We start from the raw sequence: 21,704 nt of genomic DNA, 5'->3' as shown, positions 1-21,704 counted from the left end.
GAGGTCACTATTTCCCTCCTGGTCGCAGGTCACCTTCGGTCGCTCAGGGATGGGGGAGAGGGGGGTTTGGGGTGGGGTACTACTGGGCACTGCTGTGGACTAAATATGAAGGCCTTATGTGAAGTTTGAACAGTTCCTTTTTTTTGTCACTGGAGTAGAGCCATAAGAGTATGGGCTCTGCTTGTTATGTTGGAATTTGTTACTTATATTCTTATTCTTTTGTCATTTTCTTTCAAGTTTGTATATGTCATTCAATAAAAATTGTTTGAAACATAAAAAACAATTAGGTTGTTACACACTCCCATATAGCTTATGGCAGATCAGTTGGTATTAGATGTTCCACAAGCATTTGAGATGGTGGTGGTGGTGGTGGTGGTGGTGGTGGTGGTGGTGGTGGTGGTGGTGGTGGTGGTGGTGGTAGGTCCCCCCCCCCCCCCCCCCCCGTTTGCTATGAAGTAAAATGAGCCTGGTAGCTCATAAATGTATTTTGCAATATTAGCCATCTAAGGATGCACCTACCTCTTGGCAATGGCGCAACCAGTTACACCAACTGGCAAGTAGGGATCCTTGGGGGATGTGGAAATGAAAAAAAAAAATCTATATATAAAAGGTGTGGGGAACCCATCTGGGCCAATTATATCCAAAGAAAGCAGTTTATTGTTAAATGAGTTATAAAGTAGTTGGAATGGTTTAAAGCAAGTGAAGGAAACATGTAAAGGGATGAACTTTGTAGAAGGTAGGATAGAGAAGTGGGAGGGTAGGATATGGGGGAGAAAGGAGTGGTAGGTTGGGGATATGGGAAGCTGTTAATTATGAAGCAGTACAAGCACTGTACTGTTTCATTGTGTGTTTGATTCTTCAATAAAAAGCTATCAATTAATACATTATCTGTAAAAAGGCTAAGGGGCTCATAATCGAAAGAGAAAAACGTCCAAAAACCGGCCTAAGTCGACACTTGGACGAACATGTCTCAAAAATGTCCAAGCGCCGATAATAAAACCGGTTTTGGACATATTTCTAAACGACCTAGGCCTTCATAGTGATGCTCAACGTCCAAAGCTAAACGGGGCATTTCAGGAGGCGTGTCAAAGGCGGGAGTTGGGCAGGACCTGGGCTGACTTACTTAGTCGTACAGCATGTATAACCAAAAGTTTAACAACAGAGCCTAGACAGAACTTGGACGTTGTGACTTAGACCATGTAAAACACAAACACCCACCTAAACAGTCACAAACACCCACCTAAACTCACCAGATAAGCACTGCAAACACATAACAGACCCCCCACACACTACCCCAGTGATCACCAACCCCCATCCACCCCCATAAAAATTTTATTCACAACTTTAAATTTCAGCCTCCAGACCATCATCACCTGGCTGCGTGGCATAGGAAAGCCTAATCGTCTAGCCCAGAGGCAGCTTAAGTCGTCTTGGGGGTGGGTTAGGGACCCATAGAGAGGAAGACTCATGCCCATAAGCCCCTATAATCACTGCATTGATACTTAAACATGTGCACTCCCCTATACACCCCCAAAACCCTTTTTTACTGGCATATAATTGGCTCCTGCAGCCATAAGGGCTATTGGGGTGGTAGGTAAGTGGGTCTAGGGGATTCTGGAGTGGTTTGGGGGGCTCACCGTCACCTATAAGGGAGCTGCAGTGAGGAGAAGCCATGGCACCCTTTTTGTGAAGTTCACAGAAGTGCCCTGTAAGGTACCCCACTATTTAGGTGGCATGTCTGGGTGTGCAGTCCATCACTTTGCAGACTCCTCCCACGTCCAACAGGGCTTGTTCTAGGCGTTTTGGACTTGGATGGAAAGTTGGACGGAAATGTGGTATAAAGATGGACGATTTAGCGGCTTGGACGATCAGATCGGCAGGACGTATAATTAGACGATTTTCGAAAGTAAAAAAAAGTTGGACGTATCTTTTGAAAATGTGTCTTAGGCTCTTTTTAACTGTGGACGACTTGCAAGATGGACGTAAACGGACTTAGACGTCCCTTTTGATTATGCCCCTCTAATTGTTGACATTCAGGGTGCTATGTAGTCAAGGGCTCCCCCACTGTTTGTGATTATGGAGAAAAAAAGCTCAATACTTCTGGCCCTCAATTTGAAAATCTCTTCAATGTTTAAAAAAATCATTAACTACACAAGAGTCTGTATGTTAGCTGTCGATTCTCATTAGCTGCAAATATGCAGAACAGTGTTAGTGTAAAATTTTGAAATCCTCCCCTTCTGCAGTGGAGAACATCTCCCTTATCAGTTGGTACCAAAGCATTCAAACTCCACTGAAACAGAAGAAAGGAGGAGAGGCACAGGGAACTTCCCCAGCAACAAATTCTGTTCTGATCTGTAACTTGTGAAATAAACAATGATCAATAAATATTTAACAAGCAAACACTGAACAATAAATCATGCATGAGTAGCTAGGAACCAAACTGCTAAGTGCAACTAGTAGGGAAAAGGGAGCTCCCTGTTTCTGTAGCAATGTCTCTGCTTAATCTGCTTGTCCTGGATCAGTAGCATGGAATGTTGCTACTCTTTGTGTTTTGACCAGGTACTAGTGACCTGGATTGGCCACCGTGAGAATGAGCTACTGGGCTTGATGGACCACTGGTCTGACCTAGTAAGGCTATTATGTTCTTATACAGCAGAAGAGGTCCAGAGATGGACACTGGTAATGTCCAAGGCAGAAATCAGGCAAATCAAAAGTCTGCAAGGAGTGGGCTCGTATGTAACAGAAATCCAATTGTATGACTAGAAATTGGATACTACTTAAATTCACAGAGCTATACCTAGACTAACCCCCTCTTTTACTAATGCGTAGCACAGGTTTTAGCGCCGGCAGCAACTGCTCTAACACTCATAGGAATTGTATGAGCGTCTGAGCAGTTACTGCAAATGTCGGCGCTAAAACCCATGCTACACGTTAGTAAAAGAGGGGAAAAGTTTCATATGGAGACATATGTCTCCATATGTCTGTTCCATACATGCATCCACCTGATTATACTGCTAAACATGCACAAAGTCCTTTAATAACATGACAAAAATCTACAAGCTTCTTTAAGAGATCCACATATCCGTTTCTGCTGAACATGCCGTAAACTACTCACTGGAAAGGTGTGAACTAAATACTAAAATAATGTACTTTGAGATTAATGCAGGGTCTCATATCCTACCTACATAGTTTTTCTGAAGTGAAAATTTACATTGTGTTATTGTTAAAAAAGAAAATATTTGCATCATAAAACCAACAGCAAAGATCTAACATTTTAAAACAATCATCTGACTACACTCTTCCAGAAACTGCCTCATTTTGGATACGAGAGAAAGGAATGGGTAAATTTATCCTCCTGAGCAAGACACAGGGGTCCTTTAATCAAGCTGCGGTAGGGGTTTAACGCGCGTAATACCGCGTGTTAAAATCGCTGCCGCGCTAGTCACTAACGCCTGCATTGAGCAGGTGTTAGTTTTTTAGCCAGCCGCGGGGGTTAGCGTGTGATGAAATGTCAGATACGCTAACCCCGCTAGATAAAAGGACCCCTTAGAATATACTCAGAGCAAATAATTTTATTCTAAATTCTATGTCCTTGTAGGCTATATGTGGTTATTTTCAACTGCATGTTCTTGAAATATGTCTATAGAAATCAAAAAAACTTAGATCTGCCTCTGAAATTTCCTTTTTTAGCTCTTGGGTTAATTTACGTAATTGGATCTTTTTAATCCAAAAATGTTCCTATTTTGTATTTTTACAAAATGATGATGCTTACCATGCTACATGTTATTTACCAAGAGTGGAACAATGGTTTCTGGATGTAGCAGAAAATTAAATAAATAAATATACATACATACATACAATGATTAAATCATATTATAATATTTAAAATCATTTGATGTATATAATAAAAACTAAGGTCAATACCAAAGGCAGTCCAAAATACAGTCCAATTGGCTTAAAAAGGTAAATGTCTAAAGTGGTCCTGTGGGTTTTGTAGACTTAAAAGGATGAATGCCCAAGACAGTCCAATGGCTAGAAAAACTCAGTACCAGGTTAGGACCAGACATGGTGTTTTGACTGGCCTAGCTTTTACGAGTGTTTGGAAGAACAGAACGAGTTCCAATGACTGCTCATTTGATGAATGAGTGCCTTTTCAATCTGTCTAACAACATGCTTATAAATAAATGATTGAGGTCTTGGAGAAAACCGTCAAAAAGGCCGCTTGTCAGTGCATCCGTGACATGAAAGATTTAATACTGGTACTGAGTTTTTCTAGCCATTGGACTGTCTTGAGCGTTTATCCTTTTAAGTCTACAAAACCCATAGGACCACTTTTGACATTTATCTTTTTAAGCCAATTGGACTGTATTTCAGACTGTCTTTGGTACTGATCTTAGCTTTTATTACATACATATGGCATTTATCAAATGATTTTAAATGTTTTAATGATGTATAATTAATAAACATTTGTATATTTATTTACTTTTCCGTTAAATCCGGAAACCACTGTTCCACTTTTTGTTGTTTTGTTTGAGTATTTTCAGTTTTAGTGGAATTCAGGTCTTTTTTGTTGCTGCTTGTTTACATGTTATTTACAATGCATCATCAGGAAAGCTAAATCGATTTTAACACAGAAACATTTGACATGCTGGTTCACTCAGCGTGACAAAATGTTCCTGCCTACCATGCTACCACCAATGTCACTTGATCTCCAGTGTCCCTTGCTCTGTCATTCATGACGTTTATCCTGTGAGCTACTTTACATCAAGAGGCCTAGGCTTTCTGAAAAATCTAGAGCTAAAAAGGTATAAAATCCTCCACAAATATACTTTTATTAACTTACAAAAAGTCAAGTTCTAAGGCATCAGGGAAAACCAACAACCTACCTTTACTGGGAATTTAAGCTGGTTGTAAACTTCCGACACAAGAAGATTGTGACTAAGGGTCTTTCGCATCTTCATAATTCGTACTATTGCTGCATCAATCTGATATTGTCTATCTTGGAATACTCGCTCTGTAGTGCTGGTTTGCTCTTCCACCTGGTTAAGTGCAATGTAATATTCAAAAGGAATGATATTTGAAAATCTACAGTCAACATTCTCTAAATATGGAAAAACTTCAGACTGAGACCTGGGGGGGGGGGGGGGGCAGAGAGAGGAGGAGGAGGGAATTGTCCTTTGGCTTTTAAACATTCAGTAGCTCCATTTCAACAACCTATTAGTTATTCCAACTCGCTTTGTGGCATGTTCAAGTAATCAGAGCAATGAGATACTGATCAGTGGTAAACTGGGATGCAGGTTAACATCTTTTTTTTTAAACCAAGGACAGTAAAAGCTTTTGTCACTCAACTGAACATTTCAGAATTTTTTTACCACTGTCAGTCTGTCCATCCTTCCCAGAGGTGACTACAAACACGGGACAAAGGTAATTTAACTGTACAGGAAGTTGCAATGTTGAATAAAAAATGTCAAAGAAATCTAAATTACGCTTACTTACTGCCCATCCTTAGCTGATTTCAGTTTGCTGTTAAGACTCCAGACTGGAGAACAGAAGCAAGCTCTGGTTGTCTATCAGGTACTGCTCAAATAAATAGTGGAGACCCCTCTCTACCTGGAGTTCAAAAACATCACTCAGCCTGGCATAGGCAGCTTTAATGCAACTCCTGAACTAAATCAGATGATGATGTATACGAACTACTATTCTGTTCAGTACAGAAAAATATCTATGCCTCTAGCCCACACCACCAGACAAAATGTTCTGGACCTTCACAGAAACATTGAAACTACAAGCCAAACCAAAATACCGTTTCTTTCATTTGGATCTGATTGATCTTTATCCTGAAGAGCTTGTGCCTGAAGTCATCGTTGCAAGTAAACTTGTCCCCGTCTTCCACATCTTTCCCTTTGGGGCTTTTACTAAGAACGCGAGCTTTACCACAAGCTAAAGACTGGAGTGTTCTTCGTAACTCTCCATCCTCTGCCGAACAAAATCAACATGTTAGCATTCCAGTCTGGGGACCAAACAAAATATCAAGAGTCACTTTTTGTACAAACCTATTCCTGTAGCCTGTTTTATCTCTTCTAAACTGAATTCTTCTCCTTCATTAAACATAAGCAGCACCAGTGTCTGGAATAGAGAGACCTGTAGCTCCTTTTTGCCCTGTTGGGAGAAAAATTCCTGAATCTTACAAAATGTTCTTTGTACATAAACAAGATAGCTCTATGACCATAGCAAAAGAAGGATCTTCTTTAGATACTTTTGTCTCTCTCTACATATGCATAGTTAATGCTAATTAGTAGGGAACAGGAGAAACAGGCGAGGGAGGGGAGAAGTACCTGTGGGAAGAAGCATAGGTTAAAGGTAGAAAGAAAAAATGAGTGAAAAGAAAGGGATTTACAATAAAGAAAATTAAAAAAAAAAACTGGAAAAAAGTAAGACAAACAAATTGGATATAGCTTAATTTTGTTCCATTTTGAAGTTCCATTACCCAACATAAGAGCATTTTGTTTCTCATCCAATCCATACCAAATTTTCAGGACATGAGGATTCTAGTACGGTGGGTTTTTAAATCCATTTTTGGTTTTCCATTCTATCCATACCAACATTTAAGACATGCTCATGACACTGGTTTATTTTGTGGCATCTGCATATTCCAAAAACATTCCCACAATTTCAGATTTGGCATCTCATCACCAAATTTCTAGGCGATTTCAGAGTACCCTCCAATATATTTCCTGGATTTACATAGCTGCGCAGATACATTCCAAGAAGTAAACGTCTACTTGGTCTGTTGAGAACTTTCTAGTTTAGTTTTTTCAAAAATAAGATCAAACATACGCTTTCAATAAGAGTTATATTTAAATTTACACAGATATGAAGAAAAATCATGGGTGTGGGGGGACCCCATCCCAATTTTAACTCTTGTTGCAGAACTTGACACCAAGTTCCTACAATACAATAAGAGGGCTAGAGTATAGCAAATAGAAAATGTATTTTTAAAATCTTTCTGCCCTATTTTCAACAATATGGGAGAACAATATGACAGAGTGACTGCATACACTAGATTTTTATATACACAGACATGAAGTTTGGTGTATTAATTGTTCTGCAAAATACTGGAAAGCAGTTCCTGAGTAAAGATTCTCCAAAACGGAGTGCTCTGTTGGGCTTCTCCATCATTCTCAGCAGATAAGTTCTTCAGCGATTATCTGACATATAGAGGGGCATTTTCAATAGAATATCCACATCAGAATGTCCCAAATGGACATCCATCATTAATTTTTTTTTAACAGCATTCAGTTTGTTAAAAAATAATGAGATGGATGTCCATGAATTGGAAACTTCCAGCACAAACATCAATTTTATAAACAAGTTCTGAAAAGGAGAAAACAAGGAAAATGGACATCTGTATAGCAGCATTCTTAGAAAGGTGTCAGCCTAGTGCTTAGTGCAGTTGACTGTGAACCAAGGGACCCAAGTTCAAATTCCACTAACTCTAGTTCCAGGAACAGAAAACACCCACTATAATTGAATGTACAACACTTCTATAGCCTTCAGGCTTCCAGGTACAGTAGATAAAGAGATTATGTTCTTACCTTGATAATATCTTTTCTAGTAGATAGGCGAGCCATTATAGACAAGTGGGTTGTATCCCAATGGCCGCAAGCCATATGTAGAAGGAATCTACTCCAGATTTTTTCTACAATTCTCCTGTATTTCACTAGGAGCTATAGAACCCAAGCACTGAGAGTTCCCACAGGCAACATGAAGTAGAGACATCAAAGGGAAAATTCCCAAACAACTGTTCTGCTCAACATGTAAACTCAAAGTGAAACAGCTAACAAAGGCATCAAAGGAGCTCAGGAAAGATCCCTGCATGCACATGAACATATATACAGAATTCTTCAAAACCTTGAAAGGCTGACTGGCATCCAAAAGCAACTTAGAAAGGCATAAACAGAATGAGACAGTAGGCAGGTGCAGGATGGACAGGGCGGGAGTCTAGAATATCTCACCTATCTGCTGGAAAAGATATTATCAAGTTAAGAACAATCTTTTTTCCCCCCAGTGCAATAGGTGAGACATTCTAGACAAATGGGATGTACAAAAGCAGTTCCAAAGAGCTAGGAAGAGGGGCATCCCTCGGCTTGGCCTCATTGTGCCATTTTGGCAGAGGGGGCTGAATGGGAGGTGGAAGGCAGAGCATGCTTGTAGCTGGAGAACTGCTTCCTGGAGCCCTGTGAAAACCTCTGAGACATGGCACTGGAATATGGGTGGGAATGCCTGGAGCCATTAAAATTAGAGCACCCAGAACCTCTAGAGGGCCAGAGCCTGCTATCAGGCAGGGTCTTAAGGTGACAGTTCACCACTGCATTCATGAGATCATCCAGGCCCTTGCCAAACAACAACTGCTCTTTAAAGGGAAGCCTAGCCAGAGTAGCTTTGGAGGTGGAATCACCAGCCCACTTTCGAATCCAGAGCATTCTGCAAGCAGAAATAGAATACTCTGAGACTTACCCAGGACCTGCATAAGGTCATTTAAGGTGTCAGCAACATAACACAGGCAGCTGAGGAGGGGACTCCACAGCCTCACTCTCCAGTGTGTGTAGATGAGACAGTCCAGTATGTATAGATGAGACAGACAAGCGCCAAGCGACAAAGAATGCAAGCCTTTATGTCTAAAGCCACTTCTTCAAAGAGTCTCCTAAGGACCACATCCACACGGTGGTCCTGCATGTCCTTGAACACCACACCACCCTCACTGGGAAGGGTGGTGCGCTTAGTTACCTGCACTACCAAAGAGTCTACCTTAGGTTGGCCAAGAAGCTGCTGGCACTCCTGCACCATAGGATAGAGGCGAGACATGGGACTCACAACCCTAAGAGCACCCTCTGGAGAGTCCCACTGCTCCGAGATCAGAATGCTCCTATCAGGATGCCAGGAAATGGAGGAGGACCTAGTGCACACCACATAGCTACAAAGAGGAAGTAGATGGAGCCGGCTGAGTGATTAATTTCAACTCCTGCATAAACTCTGAAATGAGGTCTGGCAAAGCTGCAGACTTAACGCAGAGGGATCCGAAGATCTGGCATACAGCCCCAAATCCCCAGGCATGGGAAGAGCCGCACCTGAAAACAAGGGGTCAGCAAGCTGGTATTCATCATAAGTATCCCCCAGGTCAAGGGCAGCCTGCCCAGGAACAGTGGCAGACTGCGATGAGGCTGTGCCCCCAGAAGCAGTGCTAGCAAAGGAGAAGTCCAAGGCAGAGCAGGAATGCGCAGGTGAAGAACGGCTGCTCTGAAACTCCTGCCACAGATGTTTCATTGTCCGTGAATACCTCTGGACCCTGAGGCACAGTCACTCTTAGATGACTTCACTTTACATTTCTTGAGCTGTGGAAGGGGGCACTGGATAAAGTTGCAGGGAAATACTTTTAAAACCAATAGGATGAAATTTTTTTTCACTCAGTGAATAGTTGAGCTCTGGAACGCGTTGCCAGTTAATGTGGTAAGAGCAGATAGCGTAGCTGGTTTTAAGAAAGGTTTGGACAAGTTCCTGGAGGAAAAGTCCATAGTCTGTTATTGAGAATGACACGGGGAAGCCACTGGATCGGTAGCATAGAATGTTGCTGCTATATGGGGATCCATAATCTTGATACTTTTGGGGTTCTGGAATCTCGCTACTCTTTCAGATTCTGGAATATTGCTATACCTTGGGTTTTGGCCAGGTACTAGTGACCTGGATTGGCCACTGTAAGAACAGGCTACTGGGCTTGATGGACCATTGGTCTGACCCAGTAAGGCTATTCTTATGTTATGTGTATATTGTAATGTTCATATGAGGACCTGGCTATAACTTGTAATTTAAGGTTACTAATGTTTCTTCTTGAAAATTATTCAATAAAATTTTTTTAAATTAAACTGGAGTGCCTGTAGCCAACTTAATACCACTGGCAGAGAGGAAAAACAACTTAAGAATAAATGGCTAACTGTAGGCTCTGGTAGATGACGACCCCTGGTGTATTGGAGCATATTAATAACATAAGAATTGTTGCTGCTGGGTCAGACCAGCGGTCTATCGTGCCCAGGAGTCTGCTCACGTGGCGGCCCTTAGGTCAAAGGCCAGTGCCCTAACTGAGAACAGCCTCACCTGCATACGTTCTGGTTCAGCAAGAACTTGTCTAACTTTGTCTTGAATCCCTGGAGGGTGTTTTCCCCTATAACAGCCTCCGGCCGAGCGTTCCAGTTTTCTATCACTCTCTGGGTGAAGAAGAACTTCCTTTCATTTGTACGGAATCTATCCCCTTTTAACTTTAGAGTGCCCTCTCGTTCTCTCTACCTTGTAGAGGGTGAACAACCTGTCTTTATCTACTAAGTCTATTCCCTTCATTATCTTGAATGTTTTGACCATATCTTCTCTCAATTTCCTATTTTCAAGGGAGATCTCTCACTGTATTCACTGTGGATATCCTGAAAACCTGACTGGAAAAGGGGTACTCCTGGATCGAGTTGAGAAACACTGATCTAATATACCTGGGGCAATGGGGGGAACAAGGAACAACGTGAATTTGAACCCACAAGTTCAGGGTGTTGAGGCTGTAGCTTTAATCACTGCGCCACTCTTCCCCCCCTAAAAAAAAGGCCCTAAAATGGCTGAGCAGAAAATAAACACAAACACAGGATTTTAGAGGTAGGGTCCCTGTACAAGTGGCAGAAACCTGCAAAAACAGGATTTGCAGTCCCCCTCATTTTGTGCAAATGATGTAACACATTACTCACTGACCTGTGCTGCAGCTATGCTGCAGCCTACCTCAGCTCTCTTTAAAGTAGTTGGATCTGGAGATGAAATCACTGCCTCACTGTCCTCAGATGCTGAAATCTTCAAGCTGTGAGTCAAACTGGTCTGCCTGAACCTCATGACCCATGCACGCGAAAGGGGGAGGCACCCTGAACAGGAGCTAACAGCCCCTGTGAAACAGTAGGCAAACAAAGCTTGTAGGGGTCCAAACCATGAGCTCCATAACAGTTTCTATAGGCTGGCCAACAGGTACCACAGAGAGATTGGCCAGTCAGCTGCAGATCTCAAACCTGCCTCTCCCTTGATCTGGGGAGCTCTGGAGTATCAAAAACTGCCAAAACCTGATGGAAAAACACTGAAAATAATAAAAAAATATAAAAAGCAGGTCAGAAAGACTCCTTCTGGCTCACAAGCATAAGGAAAAACTGAAAGGGGGGGCAGCAGAGCCCTCAGGTGAAAGAAGAGAATCGGAAACCTGGAGTTGATTCCTTCTACATGGCTCATGGGCATGAGAATACGCAATTGCCCAGAATTACACACCCAGTGAACTAGAAATTCTATTATGCATTTAGTAGACTGGTATACCATGGAAGATTTCCATTAGAAATACAGATGTTATCAAAATCAGAAATTCAGGTGAAACTTGCCTCTTTAAACTCTGCTTTTAATACACAGTGTCCTAGTGTTGATTGCCACTGAAGTTTTCTACCACTGTGCTTGCCTAGATAAAAGGTCTTGAAAATCTCCTGCAATTTGACCATCTACAGGTGTTTGGGGGGTAGGGGGAGGGGAGAAGAAAAAGAAAGACACGTTATGCAACCACTATTAGGGCAATTCTATAACTTGTCAACAACATTTACATTTGAGGTGCAAAAAATTGGCAGCTATGCACATGAGAGTATTAGACACTATTCTGAAAGGTCACACCTATGTTCCATAGCATGTAATTGTAAGGACGGTGCACACATGGGATAAGTATGAGGGGGGCTATGGACGCATCTCCAACTTATAGAATACTACATGTTATACACTTTGTATAGCACGTTTAAGCACACTCATTTACCGGTATATCCGACATAAAACCATTGTAAACGGTCACACCAATTCAGGTTTATGCTATTATTCTATAAAGAAATTTGGGGACTGCAGATGATATTAAAAAATTGGCATTCCACACAGCATTGGTGTGCCTTGGATATGCCAACTGCCCCAACTCACCCAATTTTTTGTTTCCCCTTCTCAACTTAGTTTCTATTTTTATCTGCTCCATCTACCATTCTGGGCAGAACATAACAAAAATCCACAATCTTAATTATAATATGTGTTATGATCTAAAACACAACAATAAAAATACAAATTTCATAGGCGAGGAGCAACTCCTAACAGCAAGTCTCATCCTGAGTAATATTAAATGTATGCCGAAACAGAACAGTCTTTAAGGCCTTTTTGAAATCATTCAAATTCCTCAAAAAACTATCAATTCCCAAGGCAAGGAATTTCACAAGTTGGGTCCTGCAATACAGAAAATTGAATTTATATGTTCTTCAAGGTAAACCATTAAAATTAAGGGAAATGGATCTCAAATGCCTTTTTTTTAGATTTATAATTTTTATTCATTTTCAAATTTTACATAAAGTGTACAAAATATTAAAATACAATTAATGAATACACAATATCACTTTTATATCTAATACATCATATTCTAAATATATTTTTATCCCCTCTCCCTCCCCCCACCCTTCTAGTACTGTCCAATCATACATTACATATTGTAATCATATTATATCATATTGTGTAAAAATTATTTTCACTACCCTCCCCTTCATGTGTGCCTTGATGGTTGATTTAAGTGTAAATTGGCAGTCACAGGAGAGATTTTATCAAAACTTTAAAGACCAATAATAAAATCTTATACCGTATCCTATAGTCCAGTGTTCTTCAACAGCCAACCCGTGGACTGGTGCCGGTCCGCAGAAATTTTCTGCCGATCCACAGGGCCAGCACGTCCATCGGGCAGAAGACAGTGTTCTTCAGCCGTCGGTCCACAAAATAATTATTTATTTCCACCGGTCCATAGGTGTCAAAAGGTTGAAGAACACTGCTATAGTCAACCAGAAGCCAATGTAGAGATGAATAAGTGCCAAGGTAGCATGTTCAAACCACGATAGCCCCACTAGTACTTGGGCAGAAAGAATCAGCTCAATCGGCAATGATCAGAGAGCATTTTTCGGCAACCCCAATAACAAAACATTGTAATAAATCAAAAAGAGGTACGATTACAATTTGAATTGCCAACCAAAATTTTCAGAAGTCAAATAGTCTCTCAACTGGCTAAAAGTTTATAAAAAAACATACTGTACCAACTAGCTTAGTTGCTTGCATCTTTATACTCAATGCAGAATCTAAATTGAAACTAAAGAGCAATTTGTTTATTTTAAAATAATTTAATTTCATCTACATAAAATGAATCAGGGGCAACATCACTACTTGTGTCTTAGACATTCAAACTGAGAAGATATGTTTGTTCCTGAGAACTATCAAGCAGTGGATGAAAACTAAATACTTTTCGTCACAGTGGTCTCAATCTTAAAATAAAGAAGTAACTCCCTTTTACTAAGGCGCGCTAGTCGTTTTAGCGTGCGCTAAATACCCAACGTGTCCATTATAGTATATAGACGCATTAGCGTTTCATGCACGCTAAAACGATAAATCCTCAATTTCAAACTATAGAAAATAAACTTCAAGCACATTCACAATAAATAAAAACCTTAAAAAGGACCCATAAATGTCATTGGCATACAGCGCTGTATATGGCTTTCAGTACTATAGAAATGATAAATTGTAGTATGTTCTGTATTGGAAATTTAGACCACTCAGCAAAGTATGTAAAGGCTGAAAAAAACCCACATTTAAACAAAACAGCCAACAAGACCAAACTTTGAGGAACACCTTTAGTTAATCATCTCTGAATTCTCTTCCTTGTACAATAAAATACTGATGCTGATCTAAAAGACAAAACCCAATCCCAAACAATGCCAGCTATATCAATTGCAACAACAAAAAACCTCCCAAACCCCAAGAATAGAAACTAGACAAGGGAGAGAGACAAAAGCAGAGACGGCTCAACTACATTCACCAACCTATCAATAATGTTTAAGATGTAAGTAGATTAAATGGAAGAGCCCTCAGTAACACAGCCACCCACTAGAGAACCAGTGGAAAAGGCTGTCACATGGCTTACACCCAAACGAGTGTTAACTGTGAAACATTGATTGGTTTCTTAAACCTCAAGTCACAAAAGCTAGGTCTTACTTGAAAGACACCACTCACTTTTTGTCAAGTATTGCACAGATTACGGACGTTCGCAATACTTACCTTTTAGTCACCATGGATTTAGAATCCTTATATTCCAACATACCACAAAACGCTGCTCTTGAATTAATTTCCGGGATTTTCATGCAGGACATTCACCATGAGCGTATTAGAGCGGATTTACTTATCCAACTGGCGCAGCTAGTTTTGAATCATAACTATTTTCAATTCTTTCCCCATTACTATTCAACATATTTCTATCGCCTCTCCTAACTTTAGCACAATCTATCGGCTTCACGATCTTTGCCTACGCTGATGACATTCAACTTCTACATCCAATTAATACATCTAATAATTCCGATATCAAATCTATAAACAATAAATTGGACTCCATAAACGACTGGCTTCATCTCAATAAACTTGCACTCAACATAGAAAAATCTCGCGGTCTCATATTTTCAACCAAAAAGCCAGAAACTCTCCAAGAAAAAATTTCTATCAAATCCATCCCAATCCAAATGGAGACAAAAATAAAACTCTTAGGTATTACCATTGATAATGGCCTATCATTCCACGACCATATAAGTTCAGTCGTAAAAACTTGTTTCTATAAACTCCGCTTAATACGCTCATTGACTTCAATTTTAGAAACTGAATCTATCAAAACTCTTGTTCATTCATTGATTATTTCTCATCTAGACTACTGTAACTCCCTCTTCAATGGATTACCACAAAAAGAAATTCGACGCCTTCAATTAATCCAAAACTCGGCTATAAAACTTATCTACAACCTAGGCAAATATGATCATGTCACACCAGCTTTGAAAGATGCTCACTGGCTTCCTGTGACACATCGTATCACATACAAAATTATTCTACTGACATTCAAAATAAAATCTTCACACTTACCATTATTTCTTCACAAACTTCTCATTCCTCAGTACTCCTCTCGAACTCTTAGATCTACAAATCAAAATTTCCTACTAATTCCTTCTATAAAAGAATTTTACTACACACGAAAAATAAATTTTGCGGTATCTGCCCCGACACTGTGGAACTCTCTCCCACAACCACTTCGAGAAGAACAAAATCTCGATAATTTCAAGAAAAGCTTAAAAACATTCCTATTTCTTGACGCATTTTCTTCAGTCTAAACTTCTCTTCAATTTCATACTTCATATACTACTCTACATCACATTCATTTTTCCCCACCCTATATGTTATAACCCCAACCCCTCTATCTCCTTTTTCTCTCTACAATGTAACTTTACCCACCCTTCCCCTTTTGCCCCCACTATCTAGTCTGTTATGTTAAAGTCTTGAATGTTCACTACACACTCTAATTTATTTAATATTTTATATTACTTGTACCTCTTTAAATTTCTTTTTTTTCAAAATTTTATGTAAACCGGCTAGATATTAGCTTGATAGTCGGTATATTAAAACTCCAATAAACTTGAAACTTGACCATCAGTTTTTCCTGCAGACACATGGCGTAGCCATGGGCACCGCAGCGGCCCCCAGCATCGCTAATCTATACGTTTCCCGGTTTGAGGAAACCCACTTGTATCCATCCCAGTGGTTTGCTTATATTAAAGTCTGGTATAGATTTATTGACGATGTTTTTTGTATCTGGATGGGTCCTCCAGAATTGTTGGTGCATTTTGTGGATTGGCTCAATACGTTGGACATAAACTTGAGATTTACTATGACATCTGATCAACATCAAATAGCTTTTTTGGACGTATGGTCCAGAAGTCCAACCAAACCCTAACCACCACTGTCTACAGAAAAGCGGTGGAGGTTAATAATTATTTAAGCTACACCAGTTGTCACCCCACTAAGCTTAAACAATCTCTTCCAACAAGATGGCGTTTGGAGCAGGACGCTGAGAGAAGCACTCCCGTTCTGAAGGAAAAATTCTTCATTTTCATTTTTCAATAAAGATATTACTATGCCTAAAAGAAGAGGGAAACCGAGGGGTATCCCTCCACCTACCCCGGGCTTCTCGACGCCGAGGCAGACTGTGATAACAGCATACACAGTCCCTACCTCCACATCGGGCGTTTCCGCTGCTGTGGAAAGGGAAATCCACAGCTTGGACGGCGAGATGTCGCTCTCGCTGAGCCTGCGAGGACCGCACACCCCTCCCATTCCCGGAGAATCTTCGTTGCAGCGGAGCTGGCGGGAGGGCTCCCCCGGAGTGTGGGGTGAGGCTTGCTCTCTCTCCGTAGTTGACCCGGAAGTCGAACACGCAGCAGACACGCTGATCCCGATGTTGGAGAGGCAGCGTTCTGGGGGAGAGGAGCCGTCGGTGACCAGCGGTGGGGAGGTTGCAGGAGCCCAGATTTCCAACGCTGGAGCAGGAGCCGTGCTTGGGTCGGCTGATGTCCCCCTCCTTGGACCGTTGGTGAAACCACAGGCTGTTACCCTGGACTCCATTTGGTCTGCAATTGAGAATCTTCACCTGGTATGTTCTAACTTTGTTACTATGACTCAGAATTCTACCTCCAGGATAAGCTCCTTAGAGACTATTACCCAGCAACACCAAGTTGAAATAAAAAATTTGGATAAAGTAACAATAGAGACTAAGAATTTGATTACCAAACAAACAGAAAAAATGATGATTCTGAGGAAGATTGAAAACCTGGAAAATCAGCAGAAAAACTTAAATTTGAGGATTCTTAATTTTCCGGTTGCCAAGTTTATGTCTCCTCAAGAACTCTTTAAGAACTTTATGTTGAATGTTTTAAAGGTACCTGAAGTAAGTCTTCCCCCCGATACAAAGAATTTACTATATAAAACAAATGCAGAAAGAAAAAGCTACAGCGGATGAAAATGTTCAATTAGATGTTTCTGCTATTCTGCAGTCTTCTGATATTGAAATTCAGGGAAGAGCAACTTTACTGGTCTCATTGGTATTTCTTCAGGATAAAGAGATGTTGCTGAAATTATATTTCAATTTAAAGCAGATTTCCTATTTGGGGGAAAGGGTATATATATTTCCTGATGTTTCGAGGTGGACGCAGTCCAGAAGGAAAGAATTTCTGTTATATAGATCAAAGGTGATTGCTTTGGGGGCAAGTTTTCAGTTGCGATTTCCTTGTAAATGTTTTATTTCCTATCAGGGAAGTAAATATATATTCTTTGAACCTGCCCAATTAGGTTTTTTCCTTGAAGGTAAAGGTATCTCTACACAGTCCGAATGATACAGGTTAATAATAATGCGGTTATTTTATTTTGGATAGGTAAGATCTGACTGCTCCATTTCTTAAAGTTTTTAGTTTCCTTTGTATATTTCCCCTTTCCCGAGGGGTGTTACTTTCATCTTGTCTCTTCTCTTCAAGTTGTGGACTGTATTATATGATTTATATGGATGTTTAAATTTCAATTCTTGGTATGTAATATGACTAAGAGAATAATATATTTCTGTATTTCTTAAACATCTTGTATAGGATGCATTAAAATGATAAATAAATAAATTTAAATAAAAAAAACAAAAAAAAAAAACAAAAAACAATCTCTTCCTATAAGCCAGTTCCTCCGTATTCGGAGGTTATGTACAGATACTGATGAGTTCCGTATTCAAGCCCGGAAATTATACCACAGATTTAGAGAGCGAGGATACCCGCATCGTGTCCTGCAGAATGTCTATCACAGAGCCCTTTATGCCAACCGAGGGCTCTCCCGTTTAATCTACTTACATCTTAAACATCATTGATAGGTTGGTGAATGTAGTTGAGCCGTCTCTGCTTTTGTCTCTCTCCCTTGTCTAGTTTCTATTCTTGGGGTTTGGGAGGTTTTTTGTTGTTGGATTTGTCTATTCACCTTCCAATTTTTTCGGGTTTTTCTGATTTCTTTAGCTATATCAATTGAGCATAAACACTGCAAGTGAATAACTAATTAAATCAAACATGGCAGACATAGTAGATGACGGCAGAAAAAGGCCCGAATGGTCCATCCAGTCTGCTGCCTAACCTGATTCAATCTAAAAATTTGTTGGGTTTTTTCTTCTTCTTAGCTATTTCTAGGCAAGAATCCAACGGTCTGCCCGGTACTGTTCTTAGGTTCCAACTATTGAAAAATGTCCAAAGATACTCATTTATGAGAGATATCTTTGTTAAAACCAGCCCTAATATGGTCAGTCATAGAAAGTAAATCTCAGTATCACACTAGCATCTAAATCCAAATGGGTACTTTAAGACTTTGGTACATTAATAAAAAAATAAAAATAAATAAATAAATCCATCAATCTAAAATTCTCAACTTTAGATATATCAAGTTTCTCATTCTTTATTAATAGTCTAGTAGACAATTTTCAAAGAGTCAGATAACGTACCTTCTAATAATGATCTGTTAACTATGTAAGTGATAAAAACAATTGTTACTTCTCTCATTGCTTTAACGGAAATGGGACAAGTGTCAAAAATAGATCCTGGTCTATTTATTTTTATAACCAATTTCATCTGCTCAGTCACAGAAGTAAACTCATTCCAAATCTCTTCCTCACATAATACTGAATCAATCGTACTCAGTACCTGTTCAAAGGGCCTAATGACATTAAAAACGTTAGCAGAAAAGGCTTCAAACTGTTGTGACAATATATTACCATTTGAACTGCTCCTGAGTGATCAAGTGCTTCACTGTTGAGAAAAGCTCCCTAGATTGGGAAGGGGTGGATTCAATAATTTTATTAAAGTTTTTAAAAAATTTTACTCCTCTCAATGTGGTTGAATTATATAGTACAATTTTTTTTTAAATTTTTAATTAATGCATTTTGAAGTATTGGGCTAGATTTTCTGAAATAGGAAGGGAGGGCTTAGGGGGGGTTATTTTATTTATATTTGTCATACATATTAAATGATTTACATATTATCTAAAACATTATAAAAATATGAATATGATATATTGTACTTAAAATATTCATGAAGGAAAATCAAGTGTGTGTTTATAAGATTATATGTATTTTTCTGATACACTTGTTGTAATATGAAAAAATGAATAAAGAAATTAAAAAAAAAAAAGAATTATATAGTACAATTTTAAAATTAGAATTCTCTACTATGACTTTTGATGGCTATTTCCTCCATTCACATTCTGTTCTACATGCCTCTTGAGTTCTTTCAATTGCTCCTTGAACCTAGGCACAGAATAGGAGTGTCCTACAAAGCACTGGTTTTCTTTGGAGTTCTCCTCATTCCATGTTTCAGAAAAAGCAATATCCCATTGACTAACAGTATCGTTTACATTGTATCGCAAACTGTGTGCCGCGGTACACTGGGGAAGAGGAGAGATGCCAGCGCCAGACAGGAAGAGCCTCAAGTGAAGAGAAAGGCATGTCCTGTAAGCAATCTCCTGACACCCCGTATGAAGGGCCTTTGCGCATGCGCTTGACATCATCACGCTGATGTCAGCGCACTTCTGGGTATCTCGAGTCAGGGACACTAAGTTTAGTGTACCCTGGCTCGAAAAAGTTTGCAAGACACCGTTTTACATTCTTTTCGTCAATAACTAATATCTTTGGACCAACAGCAGATTTTAATGCTGTGAGCTCAAAAGGATCAGGTCTCTCAAAACATTCACCTTTCTAAGAACATAACATAAGAACATAAGCAGTGCCTCCGCCGGGTCAGACCATAGGTCCATCCTGCCCGGCAGTCCGCTCCCGCGGCGGCCCAAACAGGTCACGACCTGTCTGAATCACCAGAAGGGGCTCCCTTGCCACCTTGGTTTCTCATTGAAGTCCTATCTTCCCATCGAAGTCCTAACCCTCCGGTCTTGCACATGCACGACCTGGTTGGGTTTCTATACTTATTACCTGGTTAGCTTTCTATACTTATGTTACATCCCAGCTCCTCCCTCAGTATCCCACGATCCCTTTATCCCTCAGGAATCCGTCCAATCCCTGTTTGAATCCCTGGACCGTACTCTGCCTGATCACTTCCTTCGGTAGCGCATTCCAAGTGTCCACGACCCTTTGGGTGAAAAAAAAACTTCCTTGCATTTGTTCTGAACCTATCTCCCTTCAGTTTCTGAACAAATGCAAGGAAGTTTTTTTTCACCCAAAGGGTCGTGGACACTCTCATACTAAATTTTACTGTAAGCCTTGTCAGAACACAGAACATGTATAAAATCTTTATAGAAGAAATAGTAAAATTAATAGAATCTTTTATTCACAAAACCCCCCACACACAATATGACCTCTTTTATAAGTAACTTGTTCCGCTATTTGTTACCAACCTAAAATATAAATCTAAAAAGAGGGGCAAAGGGGTGGGATTTTATTTCTGATTATTACATAATATATCAATATTTGAATGAATTCACAATAAAGATGATTTTAGGTATTATTGAATTGGGAGGGAGGGAGGGATGGGGGATTATTATATTCAATAAGACTGATATAAATTTAGATTTCTTACATACTATTTTAACATTATAGAATACTAATTTCCTAATGAAATGTTAAATTTGATGCTAATATGTGAGTTAATCAAGTGTGTATCTTTAAGTTTTTTATGAGTTTAATTGATACACTTGTTGTAACATACAAAAATGAATAAAGAATTATAAATAAAAATCTAAAAAGTCAAAACATATTTTCATTAGACATAACCTGATCAATATGAAAGTTAAAATCACCTTAAATAACTTTAAAGGATCAAGTAATTCACTAATTCAAATAAAATGGGAACAATCCATTACTTGAATCTCCTGAAGCACAACATAACAATAAACATTTGGTGAAAACAGACCCAGTATATATCAGTTCCTGGAATTATTGTTACATCTATATTAACAAAAATCAATAGATTCTTTAAACACAACTAACATTCCCCAATCCTTCTTTTTAATCAAAGGTTGAGATATGACATTAAAACAAGGCTAATAGCCACACAAGTTGAATGAAAAAAATTAAATCAATCACAAAAAGACCATTCTCCAAGAAGTGCCAGTGCAAGGACACAATATATACAGTACATAACTGGAGAAAAGACCTTGGTGTCAGCAGGGATATAGAATACTAGTCTTTAAGCCCGTTACATTAACGGGTGCTATAATAGATGTGTCTGTCTGTCTTTCTGTCTCTCTCTCTTTGGCCGCTGTCTTTCTTTCTTTGTCTCTCCTTAACCACTGTCTGTGTGTCTGTCTGTCTTTCTTTCTATCTCTGTCTCTCTCTCTCTCGTTGGCCGCTATCTATCTTTCTGTCTCTCTCTCCTTGTCCGCTGTCTGGTTTGTTTTTTTTTCTTTCAATCTCTCTCCCTGGCCCCCTGTCCTTCTGTGTGTGTCTTTCACTGTCACCTTTTCTGTCAGTCTGTCAATGTCCCATCTGTTTGGTCCCCTGTCCTTCTGTGTGTGTGTGTGTATGTGGACATGTCAGGTGAGGTCTGGGATGTCGGGGGAATATTGGGGATGTTAGGGGGATGTCAATTATCATGCCCCCTTCTCCCACCTACCTTTTATTTTTTTTAATCATGCATTGTGTTGGAAACGGCAACCAGCACAGAATAACCACTGCTGGGTAAAGTAAACCGCCACTCGCAGCAAATTGAACATGTACGCATGAGCCACACGCTTTACCAACTTCTCTGCTT

General features: G+C 39.7%; 1 protein-coding gene across 2 annotated transcripts in view; it reads right to left on the bottom strand.

Annotated features, from left to right (window-relative positions):
* The window catches only part of CUL4B (cullin 4B), a 173,680-nt gene that overhangs the window by 4,861 nt on the left and 147,115 nt on the right, over positions 1-21,704 (bottom strand). For both annotated transcript variants that reach the window (XM_033946652.1, XM_033946654.1), the window contains exons 17-20: positions 11,445-11,558; positions 6,054-6,159; positions 5,804-5,976; positions 4,887-5,039 (exon numbers count right to left, since the gene is read on the bottom strand). In XM_033946652.1, the coding sequence (XP_033802543.1) occupies positions 4,887-5,039; positions 5,804-5,976; positions 6,054-6,159; positions 11,445-11,558 (546 nt within the window). The remainder of the gene's footprint in view (positions 1-4,886; positions 5,040-5,803; positions 5,977-6,053; positions 6,160-11,444; positions 11,559-21,704) is intronic.

This window comes from Geotrypetes seraphini, chromosome 5, assembly GCF_902459505.1.
Source record: "Geotrypetes seraphini chromosome 5, aGeoSer1.1, whole genome shotgun sequence".
Taxonomy (NCBI): Eukaryota; Metazoa; Chordata; class Amphibia; order Gymnophiona; family Dermophiidae; genus Geotrypetes; species Geotrypetes seraphini.
The sequence above is the reverse complement of the archived record's forward strand: the minus strand, read 5'-3'. Positions and strand labels throughout refer to the sequence as shown.